The sequence below is a fragment of the Dendrobium catenatum genome, unplaced genomic scaffold (genome assembly GCF_001605985.2).
Source record: "Dendrobium catenatum unplaced genomic scaffold, ASM160598v2 fragScaff_scaffold_133, whole genome shotgun sequence".
NCBI lineage: Eukaryota > Viridiplantae > Streptophyta > Magnoliopsida > Asparagales > Orchidaceae > Dendrobium > Dendrobium catenatum.
The window spans coordinates 6,886,192-6,903,643 of NW_021318595.1; the positions used below are offsets into that span (position 1 = coordinate 6,886,192).

At 35.1% G+C, this 17,452-nt stretch overlaps 3 protein-coding genes across 5 annotated transcripts in view; 2 read left to right on the forward strand and 1 right to left on the reverse strand.

Moving 5' to 3' along the window:
- The window catches only part of LOC110100097 (CXXC motif containing zinc binding protein), a 13,138-nt gene extending 6,044 nt beyond the window's left edge, over positions 1-7,094 (forward strand). Inside the window, exons 4-5 of one of the 2 annotated variants that reach the window (XM_028699732.1) lie at positions 2,412-2,522; positions 6,915-7,094. In XM_028699732.1, the coding sequence (XP_028555565.1) occupies positions 2,412-2,522; positions 6,915-6,959 (156 nt within the window). In that variant the 3' untranslated portion in view covers positions 6,960-7,094. Of the gene's footprint in view, positions 1-2,411; positions 2,523-4,995; positions 5,179-6,914 lie in introns of those variants that run through there. The other variant, XM_020827492.2, reaches the window with a different exon arrangement.
- A 1,130-nt stretch (positions 7,095-8,224) lies between these two features.
- LOC110100094 lies at positions 8,225-11,873 on the forward strand. The gene is made up of 2 exons (XM_020827488.2): positions 8,225-8,616; positions 10,314-11,873. The coding sequence occupies exon 2, from the start codon at positions 10,523-10,525 to the stop codon at positions 11,648-11,650; it is 1,128 nt and encodes a 375-aa protein (XP_020683147.1). The 5' UTR covers positions 8,225-8,616; positions 10,314-10,522; the 3' UTR covers positions 11,651-11,873.
- A 1,721-nt stretch (positions 11,874-13,594) lies between these two features.
- Positions 13,595-17,452, reverse strand: part of LOC110100096 (polynucleotide 5'-hydroxyl-kinase NOL9) — a 12,488-nt gene continuing 8,630 nt past the window's right edge. The window contains exons 6-9 of one of the 2 annotated variants that reach the window (XM_020827490.2): positions 16,049-16,229; positions 15,702-15,807; positions 14,513-14,640; positions 13,595-13,809 (exon numbers count right to left, since the gene is read on the reverse strand). In XM_020827490.2, the coding sequence (XP_020683149.1) occupies positions 13,783-13,809; positions 14,513-14,640; positions 15,702-15,807; positions 16,049-16,229 (442 nt within the window). In that variant the 3' untranslated portion in view covers positions 13,595-13,782. Of the gene's footprint in view, positions 13,810-14,512; positions 14,649-15,701; positions 15,808-16,048; positions 16,230-17,452 lie in introns of those variants that run through there. The other variant, XM_020827491.2, reaches the window with a different exon arrangement.

Genomic DNA, 17,452 nt, shown 5'->3' on the forward strand with positions numbered 1-17,452 from the left:
CTATTCTCTTCAATGTTGAATGGCGGATCCCGAGCTTGAATGGGATCTTGTATTCAACGCTGACGGAAGCATCAATATCCTAAGATCTCCGTGCTTTGACGTGGGATTTGAAGACGACACCACCATTGAAGAATATTTGGAGTGAGTCGTCCCGATTCTTGCAAGCATCATCTACCGACGATTTTCAAGCTACGATTGGAGCCTCGCCGGCCACCCACTACATCCATCTCCACCGGCTACCTCTCCACCAACAACGTTCTTCGGCGCCATCTTTGTAGTGGTAATATCTTTCATTATTTGGCTCACATTTCTCCGCTAAAGCCTACAAATAGTTGAGTGATAAGGCCTTGAGGTGAACATCTCTTTGTTAAGTGTGGGATTATGTTACTTGTACTTTGCATTTAATATTACCGTGGTTTTTGAAAGGATAGTCTTGGTTATTTTCTTTTGCTAATCTTTGGCCTAAGCAAGTTAAAATTTTCAAATTCTTAACTCTCTCTTGCATGATTGAAATAAATTTATAAGGGCAAACTTAAAACAATTTTCTTTCTCATTTCTAAACGTAACTCCTAGTAGTTTCACATCACTTAAATTTGTTTCAAATAAACTAAACTATGAGTGTACCACACAAACATGCAATGGTAATGAATATATGGTTAATCTAATTTTGAGAGTGTTGAAACTAGCAAGCCCAATATAAATAGATTAATATTATGTACTTTTCAGTCAATAAACACTACAGCACCACAAAAGTATCCACAACATATCGTGCTATTAAATAAATATATTTTATTTGATGCTAATTAACTTTTAAGCACAAGATAAAAAGACACTCAATCACAATAACATAAGATCATCAAGCATTTAAATCACCAAGAGCCATCCAAGCAGAAGCAATATTAAAGTAGAATATGCAAGAATATAGCTCTAAACTATAAAGCAGTGGACACAAGGATTTTTATGTGGTTCAGTACCCAACCGCCTACATTCATGCCTAATTTTCTCAGGATCAGGATTAAATTGCTTGACTTTATGTCTTCTCCTTGATACAACCTGAACATTTATGTTTTAAACTAAGGTACCTAAATATTATTGAAGGGAAGCAACATGAGTTCTATGGAAATATTAGCTAAATTCTATCCTAATATGAGAACTTCAAATCATTTAATTTTTAAGGTACTTGAAGTTTTTTTTTTCACATTCATAGTCCAAATAGGGAATAGCTTGATCCATTGCTATCATATGTGTTTTATGGGGTATCCTTTGGCTCAAAAGGGCTATAAATGCTATCATCTTCTTTACAGGCGGTTTTATACCTCAGCTAATGTCAGCTTATATGAAATATAATAGGATTTTGTACTCCTTTATCTTCTGGAGGTGATGAGGACATCAGTAGAAAATTCCGGTGCATCTATCATCAAAGGAATCGTAGATTGACAGCTACAATTATGAGTCTTTATTTATGATGCATTCTATATATTATTTTATTTATGTTTGAGTCTTTATTTATGCTGTAGGTATAGTCTCTTGTAATGTTAAATATTTGCTTATGAATTAAGAAAAAATCTATTTCTTTTATTTGTCTTTGTGCACTGCCCACCTTAAGAGGACTTTTTTTAACGTGGGTTGACTCAGTTCTTGAAGGACTTTAGAGGAAGGAGGATTCAATCTGCAGTGCAGGATTACTCGTGGAGAATAGTTTTCATTTATATTAAGTTATACATGTGACATGTAGGTTCATTTAGGATCTTTTTCCATTATCATTTCATTTATGTTGCTTTTTTTTATAAAGTTACTAGTCTCATTTTAGGATGCTTAAATTTTTCCATTATCATTTCACTTTTGTTGCTTTCTTTGCTGAAGTGAAGGGCTTCGAAGGATTGGAAGATTGTTATTATCACAAAAGGCTACTCGAAGCATCAATCTTTTAGCTGTTTCAGCATCATTCTTCTTTATATATTCTCTCCTTTATTAGCTTCCCTTCTAACATCAAGATCTCTGTTCGCAAATCGCTTGATTTTCCATTGTGATATAATGATATATCTTATTCAGTCTTGTGGATTCTATCTTCTAAATAATTTATTCTAGATTTAATATTGTAAAAGTCATTAAAACTTTAATTTAATTTTCTTGTGAATATTTAACCCTCATCACTCTTTATTATAGTTAATCCATAATTTGTCCTACATCATTAACAAATAATTTTCCCTTCAAACTGCTGGCGCTCAGATATCATGTTTATTTTCCCTTTTTTTGCCGTGCCATAGGAGTCAGGATTGCTAGTAGAATTTTACTCAACATTTTGCTCAATCTGGACTTCTAATCAGTTTGAAATTTCAGATACATTTTTATTTTAATTTGTTTTAGACGATTTTTCCTGTACTGATGGTTTCTTTTTTCATTTATTGTAGTTGACAGGCACCATTTTTGACGTTGATCTATCTGCTGGCGAGTTTGCAGAGTATGATGAGAAGGGGGAATGCCCTGTTGGAATAGTCAATTTGCGATCCAAATTTAGCGTGGTAAGTTAAAGGAAAAGGGACTTTGTTCCCACTACTTGCAATTTGCTTTGGATCTTTGATAGAATCAAGTTGTGCATGATAAATACAAAACATTTAGAAGAGAATTAAGAATAGATGTTCAGTTGGCGGTGAAATTTATGTGATGAAATTAGTTAAGCGTGATTTGCCTGTTTAGCAAATGGAAAGAGGTGGTGGTAGACTGGTAGTTCGTCTTGTGGGAGGAGAGTGATTATTCTGTGTGGACACGGGATAAGAGAACCATCCAGTACCGTTTGGTACCGAGCGTCAGTAACGAGCGCTGTATACTTTTGGGGTGACGTTGCATATTTTTGTTGGTCTCTGGACGACATCCGGACTCCGCACAAAATAAAAATTCGTGGGAGGAAGGGAACCGTTGGGAGTATGTAGGTTGGTGATGGGTAGTATGAGGCCTAGGGTTTGCTTGGGGAGCCGGAACCCCATAAGCTTTTTTGTGACGAATTTCATTGCTATGTTGAGACCAATTGCTTGGGATGGATGTTAGGGTTGTATGGGAATGTGGTGAGAAGGTAAGTCAAAACCGAGATAGGCTATTAGTGGAAAATTCAAGAAGAACCATAGTCTTTTTGCTTAGGAATGGCTGAATTAAGAAACTTATGAGAAACTCCACAGAAAAAAAAAAAATTGTTTAGTACTCTCACCGAAGAATCAAATTTGACTGGAAGCCACCAAGCTCTTTACCATGGAGTCTACCACCAAGTAAACACCAATAAATTTTCATTGATCCAAAAACTAAACTAGCAAGGGCATGGCCATGGCCATGTGGAAGGCTTATATCACCTGATTTGGCTCCCTTTGAATGGATTAATTATTATGTGCAGACGCCAAACGTCGTTCGAAGATCAATCAAAATGCGTCAATCACCCTGTGCTCCGTACTGTTGATGTGGCCATTCCGGTTGGTCTCCGGATAGTGTTCTGCATCCGATCTCCGCACAAAATAATTTATCCTTTGAACGTACCAATTTTTTTTATGACAGTGAATTTATGTGTGAATTCTCTCCCTTAGAACATTCTAGTGGTCATCCTTAACTACTATTTATGTCTGTAAAATATTGCATCCGTATTAAAAATATTAAATTACTACAATTAATCATATGAAAATCACAATAAAAATACTAACCTGAAAATATAAAAAATATTTGGGAATTTTACATACATACCACTTTATAAGATATGTATTACATATTTAACATGCAAAACTTAAATATTACTTACATACCACTTTAATCCAAAAATAACCTCAGAAATACCACTCCGTCTTACTCCGTTCGCTTGGTTTCATGTTCAAGCCCGCTGTAGTAGTTAAAATCCCTAAAACCTTCGGCTCTTCCCACCGAACGCTTGAGGAAATCCGGTGCTCCTTCGTCTCTTACCACCGGAAGGAAAACTCAGGTAACGCTTGAGGAAATCCCGTGCTCTCCTTCGTCTCTTACCACCGGAAGGAAAAATCAGGTAAGATCTGCTCCTAAACTCCCCAATATCGTGTATTTTCCCCATTTTTTCTTCAGCTCGTTTGTCATTCGTGAGGAAAAGTCTGTAGAAGCTGTAGTATTCTCAGGCAAGTGAATAAAGCGGGCGTGGATTTCTTCAGCCGGAGCATTACAGCCGGAGTAGTCGGTAGAAGCTGTAGTATTGCGACCAGCGATCGTAAGCAGCGAGTAGAAGGAAGAATACGCAAGCAACGACCAAAGGGAATTTCGATCGACTGTGTTCGCAAGCATACCAGAGCTATTAGCAAACGGGAAATTTCCGCACGGGAAGAGTACGCCGTGACGGAGGACGTAACAAAGTGGTATAAGTGATATATAAAATGAGTTTTATGTGGTATAATAGTAATATTAAATTTTTAGGTGTTAGATATGTAAATGGTTATGTATATAGTGGTATGTATGTAAATTTCCCAAAATATTTTTGAACTCCTCTTGATGCGCTACATTAGAGTATTTAATTTAAGCTTCGTTTGGGACGACCTTTTATTACTTCTTAAAACAAGATTTTATTACATAAATTATCGTTTAGGATGACTTTTTATTGATTATTAAAACAGAGTTTTAATATCAAAACTCTATTTTAAAAAGCAATAAAAAATTTCTTCCAAATAAAATCTTAAGCTTTATTTGGAACGACTTTCTTACTGCTTTTTAAAGTTGTTGTAGAAAAAAATAAAATTTTAAAAAAGTTATAAAAAGCATCTTTCTCGTACATTTTTTTTAAAGCAGCCAAAATATAGTGATCAAATAGAAATTATGATTGTAATCTAAAAAACAAAGCAATAAGCAAGTTGTTTGATATGAAGTTTTGGGATGATTTTCTTACTGTTTCTTAAAGCAGCTTTTTAATAAAAAATTAAGTAGCAGTAAAAAAGCCGTCCCGAACGAAGCGTTTTCTTGATATTAAGTGTTAGCTTATAAGTTCTCTTGGAATACATGCAGGTGAAGAAGCATGAGCGCCGTGGAGGAAAAGATTTCTATATCTGAACTAATGGTGATACACTGCAACAGAATTTTGCAAACTGTATTAAGGCCCATCTCATAAACTCTTTATGATTTTTTCTTTCCCCATAATATCAGGATTACCCTAACATCTTCGTTTATAACAAGAATCATTTTACTGTTTTTATTTTTTTTTTTTAATTTTATTTTTAATTTTTATGAACAATACAATTTGTTTGGAGTGGAGTTCAAGACATTTCTAATGAAAAATTGTGATTAAAAATTGTCTAAAAACGGGATCTTAGTTGTGTAGAACTATATAGATTATCTTATTTGTTGATAATTGCTTTAGACTATTTTATTAATGAGTAGTTTTTCTTACTCTTGAATTTTTTATCAGGAGCTCTTGATCTAGTTTGTTAAATTTTTAAACAAAAAAATGCTTAAAAATTAAGTAGAATAAATTTATAAAAAATCATGAAATTATGATTAACTCATATAAATAATAATTGGATGTCATAATGTATTTAAATGATTTTTAGAGCATTAAATGATTAAAATAAAGTGGAATTAAGCATAAAAAAGGTGAAAGAAATTATGCTGGATTTTTTTAATAAAAATATCACAAATTATACCCAATAATTTCTCTTGTTCCCACTACTTGCAATTTGCTTTGGATCTATGATAGAATCAAGTTTTACATGATAAATACAAAACATGTAGAAGAGAATAGATGTTCAGTTGAAATTAGTAAAAGGGTGATTTGCCTGTTTAGGAGCTGGAAAGAGGTGGTGGTAGTTCGTCTAGAGGGGAATTAGACTAGGAGGAGGGCTCAACCAAGCTTTGTAAGGAGTGCGTGGGAGGAGAGAGATTATTTTGTGCCGACACTAGATGGGAGAACCGTCCGGTAGCGCTTGGTACTGAGCGTCGGTATTGTGCTTGGTACCGAGTACGGTATACTTTTGGGGTGACATGCGCATTTTTGTTGGTCTCTGGATGACATCCGGACTCCGCACAAAATAAAAATTCGTGTGAGGAAGGGCACCGTTGGGAGTATGGAGGTTGGTGATGGGTAGTATGAGGCCTAGGGTTTGCTTGGGGAGCCGGAACCCCATAAGCTTTTTTGTGACGAATTTCATTGCTATGTTGAGACCAATCGCTTGGGATGGATGTTAGGGCTCTTCTATGGGAATGTGGTGAGAAGGTAAGTCAAAACCGAGATAGGCTATTAGGGGAAAATTCAAGAAGAACCATAGTCTTTTTGCTTAGGAATGTCTGAATAAAGAAAGTTATGAGAAACACCACAGAAAAAATGTTTAAGACTCTCACCAATTTGGCTGGAAGCCACCAAGCTCTTTACCATGGAGTCTACCACTAAGTAAACTCCAATAAATTTTCATTGATAAAAAAATTAAACTAGAAGGGCATGGCCATGTGGAAGGCTTATATCACCTGATTTGACTTCTTTTAAATGGATTAATTATTCTGTGCAGATGTCGAACGCTGTTCGAAGACCAACCAGAATGTGCCACATCATCTTGTGCTCGATACCGCTAATGTGGCACATTCTGATTGATCTCCGGACGGTGTACTGTATCCGATCTCCGCACAAAATAATTTATCCTTTGAACGTACCATTTTGTTTATGAGAGTGAAATTACAAATATTAAATTACTACAAATAATCATATGTGCTGCCTTAAGAGTATTTGATTTAGGCTTTCTAAAATAAATTTTTAAAATTGTTGTATAAAGTAACTTTTAATATAAATTTTTTTTTAAAACAGAGAAAAAATAATGGTCAAATAAAAATTATAATTACAGTTTAAAAAACAAAACAATAATAAAATTGTTCCAAATAAAGCCCGAGTTTTCTTGATATGAAGTGTTAGCTTATAAGTTCTCTTGGAATACATGCAGGTGAAGAAGCATGAGCGCCGTGGAGGAAAAGATGTCTATATCTGAACTAATGGTGATACACTGCAACAGAATTTTGCAAACTGTATTAAGACCCATCTCATAAACTCTTATGTTTTTTTTCTTTCCTCATAATATCAGGATTGCCCTATCATCTTCGTTTATAACAAGAATCATTTTACTGTTTTTATTTTTTATTTTTAATTTTATTTTTAATTTTTATGAACAATACAATTTGTTTGGAGTGGAGTTCAAGACATTTCTAATGAAAAATTGTGATTAAAAATTGTCTAAAAACGGGATCTTAGTTGTGTAGAACTATATAGATTATCTTATTTGTTGATAATTGCTTTAGACTATTTTATTAATGAGTAGTTTTTCTTACTCTTGAATTTTTTATCAGGAGCTCTTGATCTAGTTTGTTAAATTTTTAAACAAAAAAATGCTTAAAAATTAAGTAGAATAAATTTATAAAAAATCATGAAATTATGATTAACTCATATAAATAATAATTGGATGTCATAATGTATTTAAATGATTTTTAGAGCATTAAATGATTAAAATAAAGTGGAATTAAGCATAAAAAAGGTGAAAGAAATTATGCTGGATTTTTTTAATAAAAATATCACAAATTATTTTAAATAAATTATGCTTCTTAGCCTATTTACTAGAGCCAATCTTAAATTAATATTTAAAAAAATAAATGCAGCTAAAAGCTGATTTTAAAGAGTATTGGCTTAAGAAGCAAAGTTTGGTAGATTTATCTTAAACAAAAATTAAAATTTATGCATTAAAATTTTTTTAATAAGTAGTAAAAAAATTATTCCAAACAAAATTTTAATGTGAAAAAAATAACTTTTGTATTATTCATAATAGCTATTATTAATATACAAATTCTAATAATTATTAAGTTAACAAACAAATATATATGATCAGAAGACTGATTATTGAAGATTTTTTTTATTGTAGAAAATAATAAAAATATGTCAATATCAAAATCAAAATTTTATAATAAAAAGGCCATTGATTTGTATTATTTAAGGATTTTTTTTCTTTAATTTTGACATACTAACTAGTTTCGACATTAACGGATACCAACTTTAAGATCCGACCCGATTGTGATCGTAAACCCGAATAGCGACAGTCTGTGAACAGCAAAGACCCGGAAAGATTGAACTAACCTTTTACGATTATTTATATATATTATATATGCCAAGTCTTTCTACCCGCACGTAGGGCTACTGGAAAATCTTGGAACTTGTTGGGGGTAAAATAGTCATTTTATGAAGTCATATAATCCGGTCACCGCATTGTACGTCACCGCCTCTCGGATATCTGAAGTTTTTGGCGCCATGTAGGCTTGGAGCTCCGCTTGGCCACCGGCTCGGGCTACCGGAGCCCGACGACAGCTGGAAGCAGGTTGTCAGTAACGAGGCAATCCTCCTGTTCTCCATCACCTGCTCTTTGCTTCATTAGTCTCTCTCTTCGTCATCTACCCTACACTCGCTCTGCTGTTCGGCGGGATTGGGTTTGCGTTCGATCGCTCTAAGCGATTTGGATTTCGGAGAACTTGAACGGATCCGAATTCTCTGCTCCGGGAGCCTTCGTTTGAGCTCTCTATCGCCAGTTTTGGCCTTATTTCTGCTTTCCGGTGCTGAGGGTTAGATTTTCGAACGAATGATGGCTGGTGCAGGATCTTTTTATTGTGAGTGTCTTTATCTCTTTATGTTTTCATTGTGAATGTGGCGCGTATAACTTTTTGATGATCGGAATAACCAGTTAACCGATAGCTGTTGTTTTTCTTTGTCTACTATTGGAAAGAGATCGGGCTCAGGTTCATTTTAAAATAAGTTCATTAACAAATTACAAATTTTTGCCGGGATTAATATTGTTGGATTATATATGTGTGGCTGTATTCGTTATGATTATTGGATCAAACTGTTTTGTTTTTTTCTCTTATGGGATTTAATTGAGGGAATTTTCCTTGCACTAATGCGCTTGAATGCTACTTGAAAACTCAAGAGGCAAACCCTATTTGATCCTCAATACTCAACTATTGAACTCACTTGAGGGGCTCTTGAAGTTGTATATTCAACAAGCATATTCACTTGCAAAACTCTGCTATTCATTCAAAAGTGCTTGCTTGCGACTAGGGGTTCTATTTAGGAGAATTTTTCAAAGGTACTCACTCTTAATATGGAACTTGCTTGAAGTTTTTGCCTAGCGGACAACACTGGTCAAATATTGCCTGCTGTACAAATAATTACCCAAATTCTACTTGTGTATTTTTTTCTTGTAATTTTAGCCATGTATCCTTTCCTGTATCACCGACCAGTCCTCACCTAAAGTTCTTTTGTTTGTACAATAAGACTTGGAACTTAAATCAATTAAGTAAAATTACTGCACAATCTAACTTATGGAACTTGGGATAGAGTTTGGGAAAATCATCCTATTGAACTTGTTAGCTCATCATATTTTGGAAAAATAAAACTCTAGGAACTAGCTTTTAAGGAATTATCCTCAGTTTTTTTTTAACTCAGTAAATCATTATGAAGAACACACTTCTGCTGCCGAGAACTCAATCCAATTAAATGGATCTATTCAATTTAGAAGATTAATGTAGCAACTCTAAGGAAATTGTTAGCTAGTTTCATCTTTAAGTTAACTCTTGATTTCTACTAGAAATTGGCCTAACTTCAAGTTTAGAAATTGAGATGTGGTGATTTGGATCAAGTCAGAGAAACTTTCCACACGATGTTTTAATTTGTTATTCATTTATAGTACTATTTGCTACTAGTTGGATTAAAAACAAAGGGCAACTTGCCACACAAGTGAAGTTCATCATTACTATTTTCTAAGAGTCTAAGTCAATTAAATGTTTTTGAACTCTACATTATATAAAACTCAACAGTTCCAGAAGAAAGCAGCATCACATACTCGCATTCTTAATGGACTCCCCTTTTGCGACAAGATCCATGTTGCTGAGTGAAAAGTCAATTGTAGTGGTTGGTCTTAGCGATGGTTATCCCTATGAAGATGATAGTTTTGGCGTAAGGTGAGACCCAACCTTACATTGTGAAGACTTCTGCTAAAACGATACATTAAGGATAAAGCAGATACAGCATTCTACAGTTTTCTCAATAGGCAGGATAGTTGAAATCTTTTTTGGCTTTCACCCATAATCGAGAAAGTAAGATCAGCCAAACCTATCTGCACTTCGACTATTTGTTGATTGGTCTATTTAATGTTTGTTTATCATGTTGGTAATCCATGATAAATCTTCTATTTGAGAGTTTAAGAACCATTCCCCTGCTCAGACATTTTGTCTTTTGGCTCTGATGTAGCAAACGTTATCTAAGGAAACTTCCATGCGTTATTTTTAAAGAAATTTTCATTGCTTAGGTTTCACATCAAGCAAGGAATAGTATTGCTTTCTCAGGCAGAAATCTCCTCAAGCTCAAAGAGACCTGCATCAAGTTTCCTGTATGAGTTCAACAAGATCAACATCTGGTTAACTAACACATAATCCAATAGTTTTCTCCTCAGTGCAAGAGGGTTTTCTTGGTTTGTTTAGGGTTTGGTGAGCATGCTTGGAATCCGAGCATCGGGTGATGCCCACGACAAGAGTTGCCACCGATGCTTTCGGCGTGGTAACCATCGCTCTCGTCGCATTGACCGCCATTCTCGGACTACTATGCATCTACCGGTGCGTCTACTTTCAGCTACAGATAAGAAGAAGAGGATTTTCCCAGCTCAGCTACTTTAATGGCCCCTGGATCATTCGCATTGTCCTAATTATCATTTCAATCTGGTGGGGTTTCGGCGAGATTGTCAGATTAAGTTTCCTAAGGGGTACAGGAAGGCCTCTCTCCAGCTTAACATGGCAGAAATACGGCTGCAAGTTCTATCTCCTCTCAAATCTTGGATTTGCAGAACCTATCATCTTTATCATGCTTGGTTTCTTACTCCACGCTGCACTTCAAAAGAGAGAATCCGACTCTCTGACTCAGAGATGGAACTGGAAGACATTTATCTATGTCATTCTTCTCTGCCTTCCCTTATTCATCCTTCAACTGTTCCTCATTATATACAATCAAGAAATGCATAAAATGAGAAAGAAGATGGGCAAGTTCTTCATGACTCACTCGTTCTCTTTGCCAAACAATATGACCATCTGCACCTATCCTCTACTGAGCACCATAATTCTGGGATTCTTTGATCTTTTTGTGATTGCTTATGTGGTTTACAGTGGAGCTCGAATGCTATCTTTAGTGATCAACAAAGGGCTGCGACTGAGAGTTTACTTGCTTGCTCTTTCTGTCATCTTCTTCCTTCCACTAAGAGTAATTTTGCTTGGATTCTCAGTGCTTCCTCATGTGGGAAATATGGCATATGAGGTGCTTGTTTTTGTAGCCTTCCTCGTGTTCTTATTGTGCAATATGATAGGGATCTGCATGCTGGTTTATCTCCCTGTTGCAGACTCCTTGGCTCTGCGAGAAATTGAGCAGAGCACTTTCAAAACTGATGAGATCCCTTGCGATGATTACTGCAGTGAAGGAACTGCTCTGATTCACAATCTGAACCATCCGGATTCGAGGAGAAATTCGATCTCGTTTTGCAATATGATAAGAGATGATTTGCCTCAGGCTCTCAACGGCATTGATGAAAGAAGAAGATCCATTCCTTTTAGACCACTTCATATTGTTTGTTCTGTGGAATCTTCTCCTTGTAGGGAATAAGGGTTCCATGTGTTATAATAAGAAAGAAAAAAGCTTTTGGATTTTTGAATTTTTTTTTTTTTTTTAAACTTGTGTAGTTTAGTGGCATCAGATTTTGGTGAAGGGAATGGTGTTGTAAAGGGTGATAAAAAGTTGAATTTGCCATTTGGAGAAATTTTTGGCGTCATAAATTTTGGAAATGTTTGGGTTATGATCAATTTTAAAACTGCTGGATTAATTGTAAGATAAATGTAATATGAATTTTGATTGAATTTTTATAGGCACTTGTCTTAAAGCAAATCTAACGGCTGTCAAAATTTTGTTTTCCTTTATTTTCTTACCTTGACAAATGAGGAAGCAATTTCTGTAATTGGAATTGTTTTATAGTGGGCTCATGAGTAGGAGAGTCAATATTTGGAATTTTCATTAGATTCGGTGTCCTGACATAGCTCTACGTTCGGACGCCAATAACATGTTGTCACGTGCTCTTACTTTTTACCGCGCAGCCCGACGACTTGACCTAGATCAAAACCCGGGGTTGCTATGTTCACGTATTGCTAGGTTTTGATATGTATTGCTCGATATTGCTAGGTATTGCTTGATAATAACGAGAAATACTGCTCTGTGAAGATCAATACCGAACAATATTGAGCAATACTGAGCAAAATCAGGGTATCGCTCGGTATTGTTGGTATCGCTAGGTATTGGTCTTCACAGAATGATATTTCTCGTTATTGCCAGGCAGTATCGAGCAATACCCCAGTCTGCACAAATCGGCCAATACATAGCAATCCCGGGTCCGGTATGGGTTGGGTCGTCGGGCCGCGTGGTAAAGAGTAAGAACATGTGACACCATTTTACTGGCGTCAGAATGTAAAGCTACGTCAGGACACCGGATCTAATAAAAATTCCAATTTTTGACACGACCCGAAAATTCAACTCGAACTGACCCGAAAATTCAAATTGAACTGATCCGAAAATTTCAGATTATGGTCAACCCATTTGAGAAATGGGTTGGATTTGAGTTGACCAGAAAACGACATGGATTGAGCCGCTGCCCACGTCGTGTCCCCACTATCCTCATGCGTCACATCGGTCTGCCAGCTATGCTGACCTACTGTGTCACGTCGGTTTGCTTGCGTCGTGTCATTTGAATAGTGCCGGATCAATTTCGAGTTTGAGTCGTGACTTGAAATTGACACCCTACTCATGAGTATTAAAATTAGCTGGCAATAGGATATAGATTTGAACTAGAAGCAAAAATAGAATGGTAAATGGCTCAATTCTATTTGAGGGAGAGTTGTGATTATAATTTTGGGAAATAATAGGAGTTTATAAGTGATTAATCTTAAAGCAATTTTTTAGTACAAAAATTTTAATTTTGTAAAAATTTATTTGTATTTTATTATTTGACAAAAGTGCTCAAAAGAGAAATAGTTTACTGATTAATCATCTCAACATTAGCTTTAATTTAATTCTCTTGTTCTTCTCGACTCGACTTGACATAGTACAACAATATACTCGTATTTGTTTTTTAAGTCATAAAAATCAACTAAAAAGGAATCTAAGTCAATCATCCAATTTGTATGTTATCAATGTCTGGATGTTATAAATGAACAAATTTAAAAAGTAAATGTTCAAAAACAGAAAATATTTAAGCCGAATATATTTTTAAAAAGTAAATTCTGTTATTTCAATATTTTTATCCTAATTTTGATCATATATTAATCATTTGATTCTAACTCAAATATATCAATATCTGAATTATGAAATACTTTTTTTTTTATAAATCTAGCCTACATGGGCAGATTAGTAATAAATTTTAAGCCATGCAATACAATCATCTCCTCATTTGGTTGCTTGTAACTAAAATATACACTAAGAAAAGTAAAAAACTGATAGATTTCAATTTCAAATGTTTTGAGTGAAAATAAATGAGCTCCTAAAGACAAAAGCTCTAAACCATGAAGCAAAAAATTTCAGATTTACTCATTAACTGAGATCCCTATCATTTAAGAAGCGGTGTTTGCTTTCATGAATATTCTGAGTCAAAATATAGCAATGGAATGAAACATTGTGAATATTTTGTGCAAAAAAAAAAAAAATCTCAAAATAAATCTTCTTTTCGTCTCAATCTTTGGCGATCTGTAAGTTCACTCTTCTAACTGTTGTTGTTGTTTCTGCAGTAATTAAAATTCAAGCCATTAATCACTCCTTCAAAACATTTGAATTTGTTTTTAGATTATATATAAATGATTTCTAAGGTGAAAATTTGGTTTAGGATGTATTTCAATACATTTGAATTTGTTTTTTAGATTATATATACAGCTCAAAGCAAATCTAAAGCTCTTAAAACTCATCATCATAAAAATTTAGTCAAAATATGCTTCACCTAATTTCATCCAATTTCAAAATGCTTAGCTCTCCAAATGAAAGCCCAATAAATCCCTTTAGATCCACATGATATCCATCTAATTAGATGTGCAAATGAGTCGAGCTTTAAGCGAAATCAAGCGGTGTTCATGCATATGAAGTCTAATTGAAATACACATTTAAATTACATAATATATATTTTGCAAATTATAAAAACTAGTTGAAAATGAGCCATATATTGAGCAAAAACGGACATGAATAATGCGTTTTTTTTTTTTTTAACAACCCAACATCTAATGCAATCTAGACTTAGGCTTCATTTGAAACGGCTTTTTTGTTGTTTTTTAAAGCAGCTTTCTAGTACCAAAATTAAAATATTTATACTTAAAAGCTACTTTACGAAGCAGCAAGAAAACCGTCCCAAACAAAGTCTTACTTTGAACTCTCATTTGGGCAAAAGTAGCAATACTATTCATGAAACTGTTAATAGAAGGGGGGAAAAAATGGTACCTGTTGCAGACAAAGAGGGATATCAATTGTGCTTTGTATGACAAGGTCGACCTTTTTCAGGGTGGATGGATGGACAGGAGTCAGCAGGTAAAGCAGGTCTTTTGAAGGGTCTACGGCTCTGATAATCCCTGCTTGACTTGAATATTAGCAACCCAGTTGAACACTTTTATATAGAAAATAAAAACAAATAATTTTCTGATCAACAGCTGAAATACTAATGTGTTTTGTAATACAATTAAAAGAAAAAGTGATAAAATTTTCAGATTCTTAGATTCCTTATAAGAAAGTGTGAATAAAATACTTTATTTTCACTGCTTGTTCAGTGATCAGGTAATATTATATTGCCTCCTTGCCTTCAAAAGGGAGATTGGAAGTATGAATATCCCAAAGTTAAAAACTGATATTCAATTTAGGCCCCTAATATTTTAAGGTAAGGGCTATTCTTAAGTAGGTGAGAATTTGCTTGGGGTTAACACCTCAATTAATTGACATTAAATATGAACAAATAAAATATAAGAATTCATAAAATTGACCCCAAACAATTGAGATAGGACTAATGATAATGAAGATGATGACTCAAAGGCTTCTTTTAAACTCCAAATTAGCCTCTTTGAACTCACACGATCCACACCTTAGGGATGAAAGAGATGAATACTTGCACAATTATTAGTGTTGATTCCCTTTACTAGGATATTGACACAACAAGAATTGTCTGTCTTTGAAGCTCAATAAGGTTGGAATGCCACCAAAGCCCTTCCTAGAAGTACCAACAACGGAAATATTATTGAGGAATGGAAATTTTATTGAAAAAATATCAAGTTAATGGAAGAAGACTTGAAGAATAATTATATAAGCCTATTTGTTAGCCTAGTTAAAAAACAAAGGACAAACTTGGGTGTTCCAAAAACAGTGAGGCCAAGTTGCAAGTTGAGTAAAAGATACATTTTTATATAAAATTTATCATAATCCGACTCGAGCATTTTAGATATCCAAAGGAAATTTAATGGATATAGCATAAGTGTATTAGACGAGAGAAGTCCATTTAGCATATGATTCGCTATATATATATATATTGTGTCGTGTCTAGTCTATGTGTTTGTGTGTTTAAACATGCGGTTGGGTTCAAGTGTTCAAGGTATTAACGCATTTAGGAAAGCGTATATGGTATCAATGGAGGGGAGAAACTTACCGAGCCCAACACACCAAGGTGTGTTGTTTTCAGCTAACACTGAAGATTTGACTGCGAGACCAACAATTGAAGCATGCAGACCTTGAGATACTACACTGCTTACTACCTGACATGAAAGTTTAAGATCATGAATAACAAAGAAAAGTTCAACACAAATATATGGCACACAACTTTTTCTCTGAGTATTTGATTGATATAATTATAGCTTCTCATACAAATAAGAGCCTCCTAAACTCCCGACAAACTTAAAGATGATAGATTACATGATTTTCAAGATCTATTAAAGCTGCAAGAAATTCATCAAAAAAAAAAAAACCTTAATATTAATTTACATGCTCTGGACTAACCTGACAATCATTATGGTTAGCTTGGACACTTGAAAGAGGGATTCCATTCAGAGGAACGGAAGCCAGTTTGTCACAAAATTCCTTGTGATTTAAGAAGTACATCTCTCTAGGCAAGCACTGTCTAAAGTATGCAATTATTCTAATGTCTCGCAACATGCGTGCTTCCTTTCTCATAATTTCCCTGCATTATCCAGTCATAGCACAAGAAGATTTGTATACTTATGGAAACATAGATGATAAGATCACGTGAAACTCAAAAGCAAGTATTTATATGTTGTATCAAAGAGTGCAAATAAATAAGTAATTAGGCTTTTTGCTATTTCCAAAAGTGCAAAAAATGAAAAATCCAGAAAATATGTTGTCCGATCAGATAAAATCAATAGTTTCATTCAAAATAGATCAAACCATTGGTATAAAAAGATAATTTTTCCATCTCATAACTGCACAAACTAAGATTATAGAAGTAAATTCCATTTCATTAGGACAATTCCAACTATTGGGAGATAACTTTAAGAATCCTCTCTCCACTACATTATTGAACAGCGCATAAGGTGTTAAGTCTATTTTGTAAAGTCTGTTGCACAGCTTCTAACCATGTTAATTTTGATTTATCTATTTCATATCATCATGGTTTCTATCACGTCTTTTTATTGGGTCATTTCTGAATTAATTTTCAAATCTTATTTTTCACAGTCTTGTTTTCAATGCAATTTACTCCTACTGTGTCTCTAGTATTGTAGTGGGCTTGAATATACGCGGCGATAGAGTTTTAACTATACGTCTTAGCTTTGCACGGATATCTAGCTCACACACATAGAACACAAGATTTTTTACGTGGAAAACCCTTGAAAGGGGAAAAACCACGAGGCCTAGCTCAGTTGAAAATGATTCTACTAGAATATAAGTCGGTTACAATGGGCTGATTCGCCTTCGAGGGCGATCAGATTACAAATAACAACTGTATGATAGAAGTCCGGGTGTCAGGTGGCGGAACTTCGGGCCTCAGATGATAGTCTGACGAAGGTGAGGGCCTCTGGCGAAGGTGAAGGCCTCTGGCGAAGGTGAAGGCCTCTGGCGAAGGTGAGGGCCTTTGCGAAGGTGAGGACCTCTGACGAAGATGAGGGCCTCTGGCAAAGGTGAGGCCCCTGGCAAATGTGAGGGCCTCTCACGAAAGTGATGGCCTCTAGCGAAGGTGAGGGCCTCCGGTTGTGGTCCGGCGAGGCTCCGGCGGTGGTTCGACGAGCTAAGGCATCGCAAGCCTCTCCCGATACTTCTCTTCCCACTCGACGAGAGTTCTCCAATCCGACGCTTCTCCAGCCAAATCCCATCGCTGCTTTCCTCGCCTCCCACAACCGAACTGCCTCATAGTTCCGACTCCCTCTGTCCCGTACTCCTCCTCCATAA

Bases quoted from the DNA above. Each gene is read 5' to 3' on its own strand.
- LOC110100094 (XM_020827488.2), top strand. From the start codon at position 10,523: ATGCCCACGACAAGAGTTGCCACCGATGCTTTCGGCGTGGTAACCATC.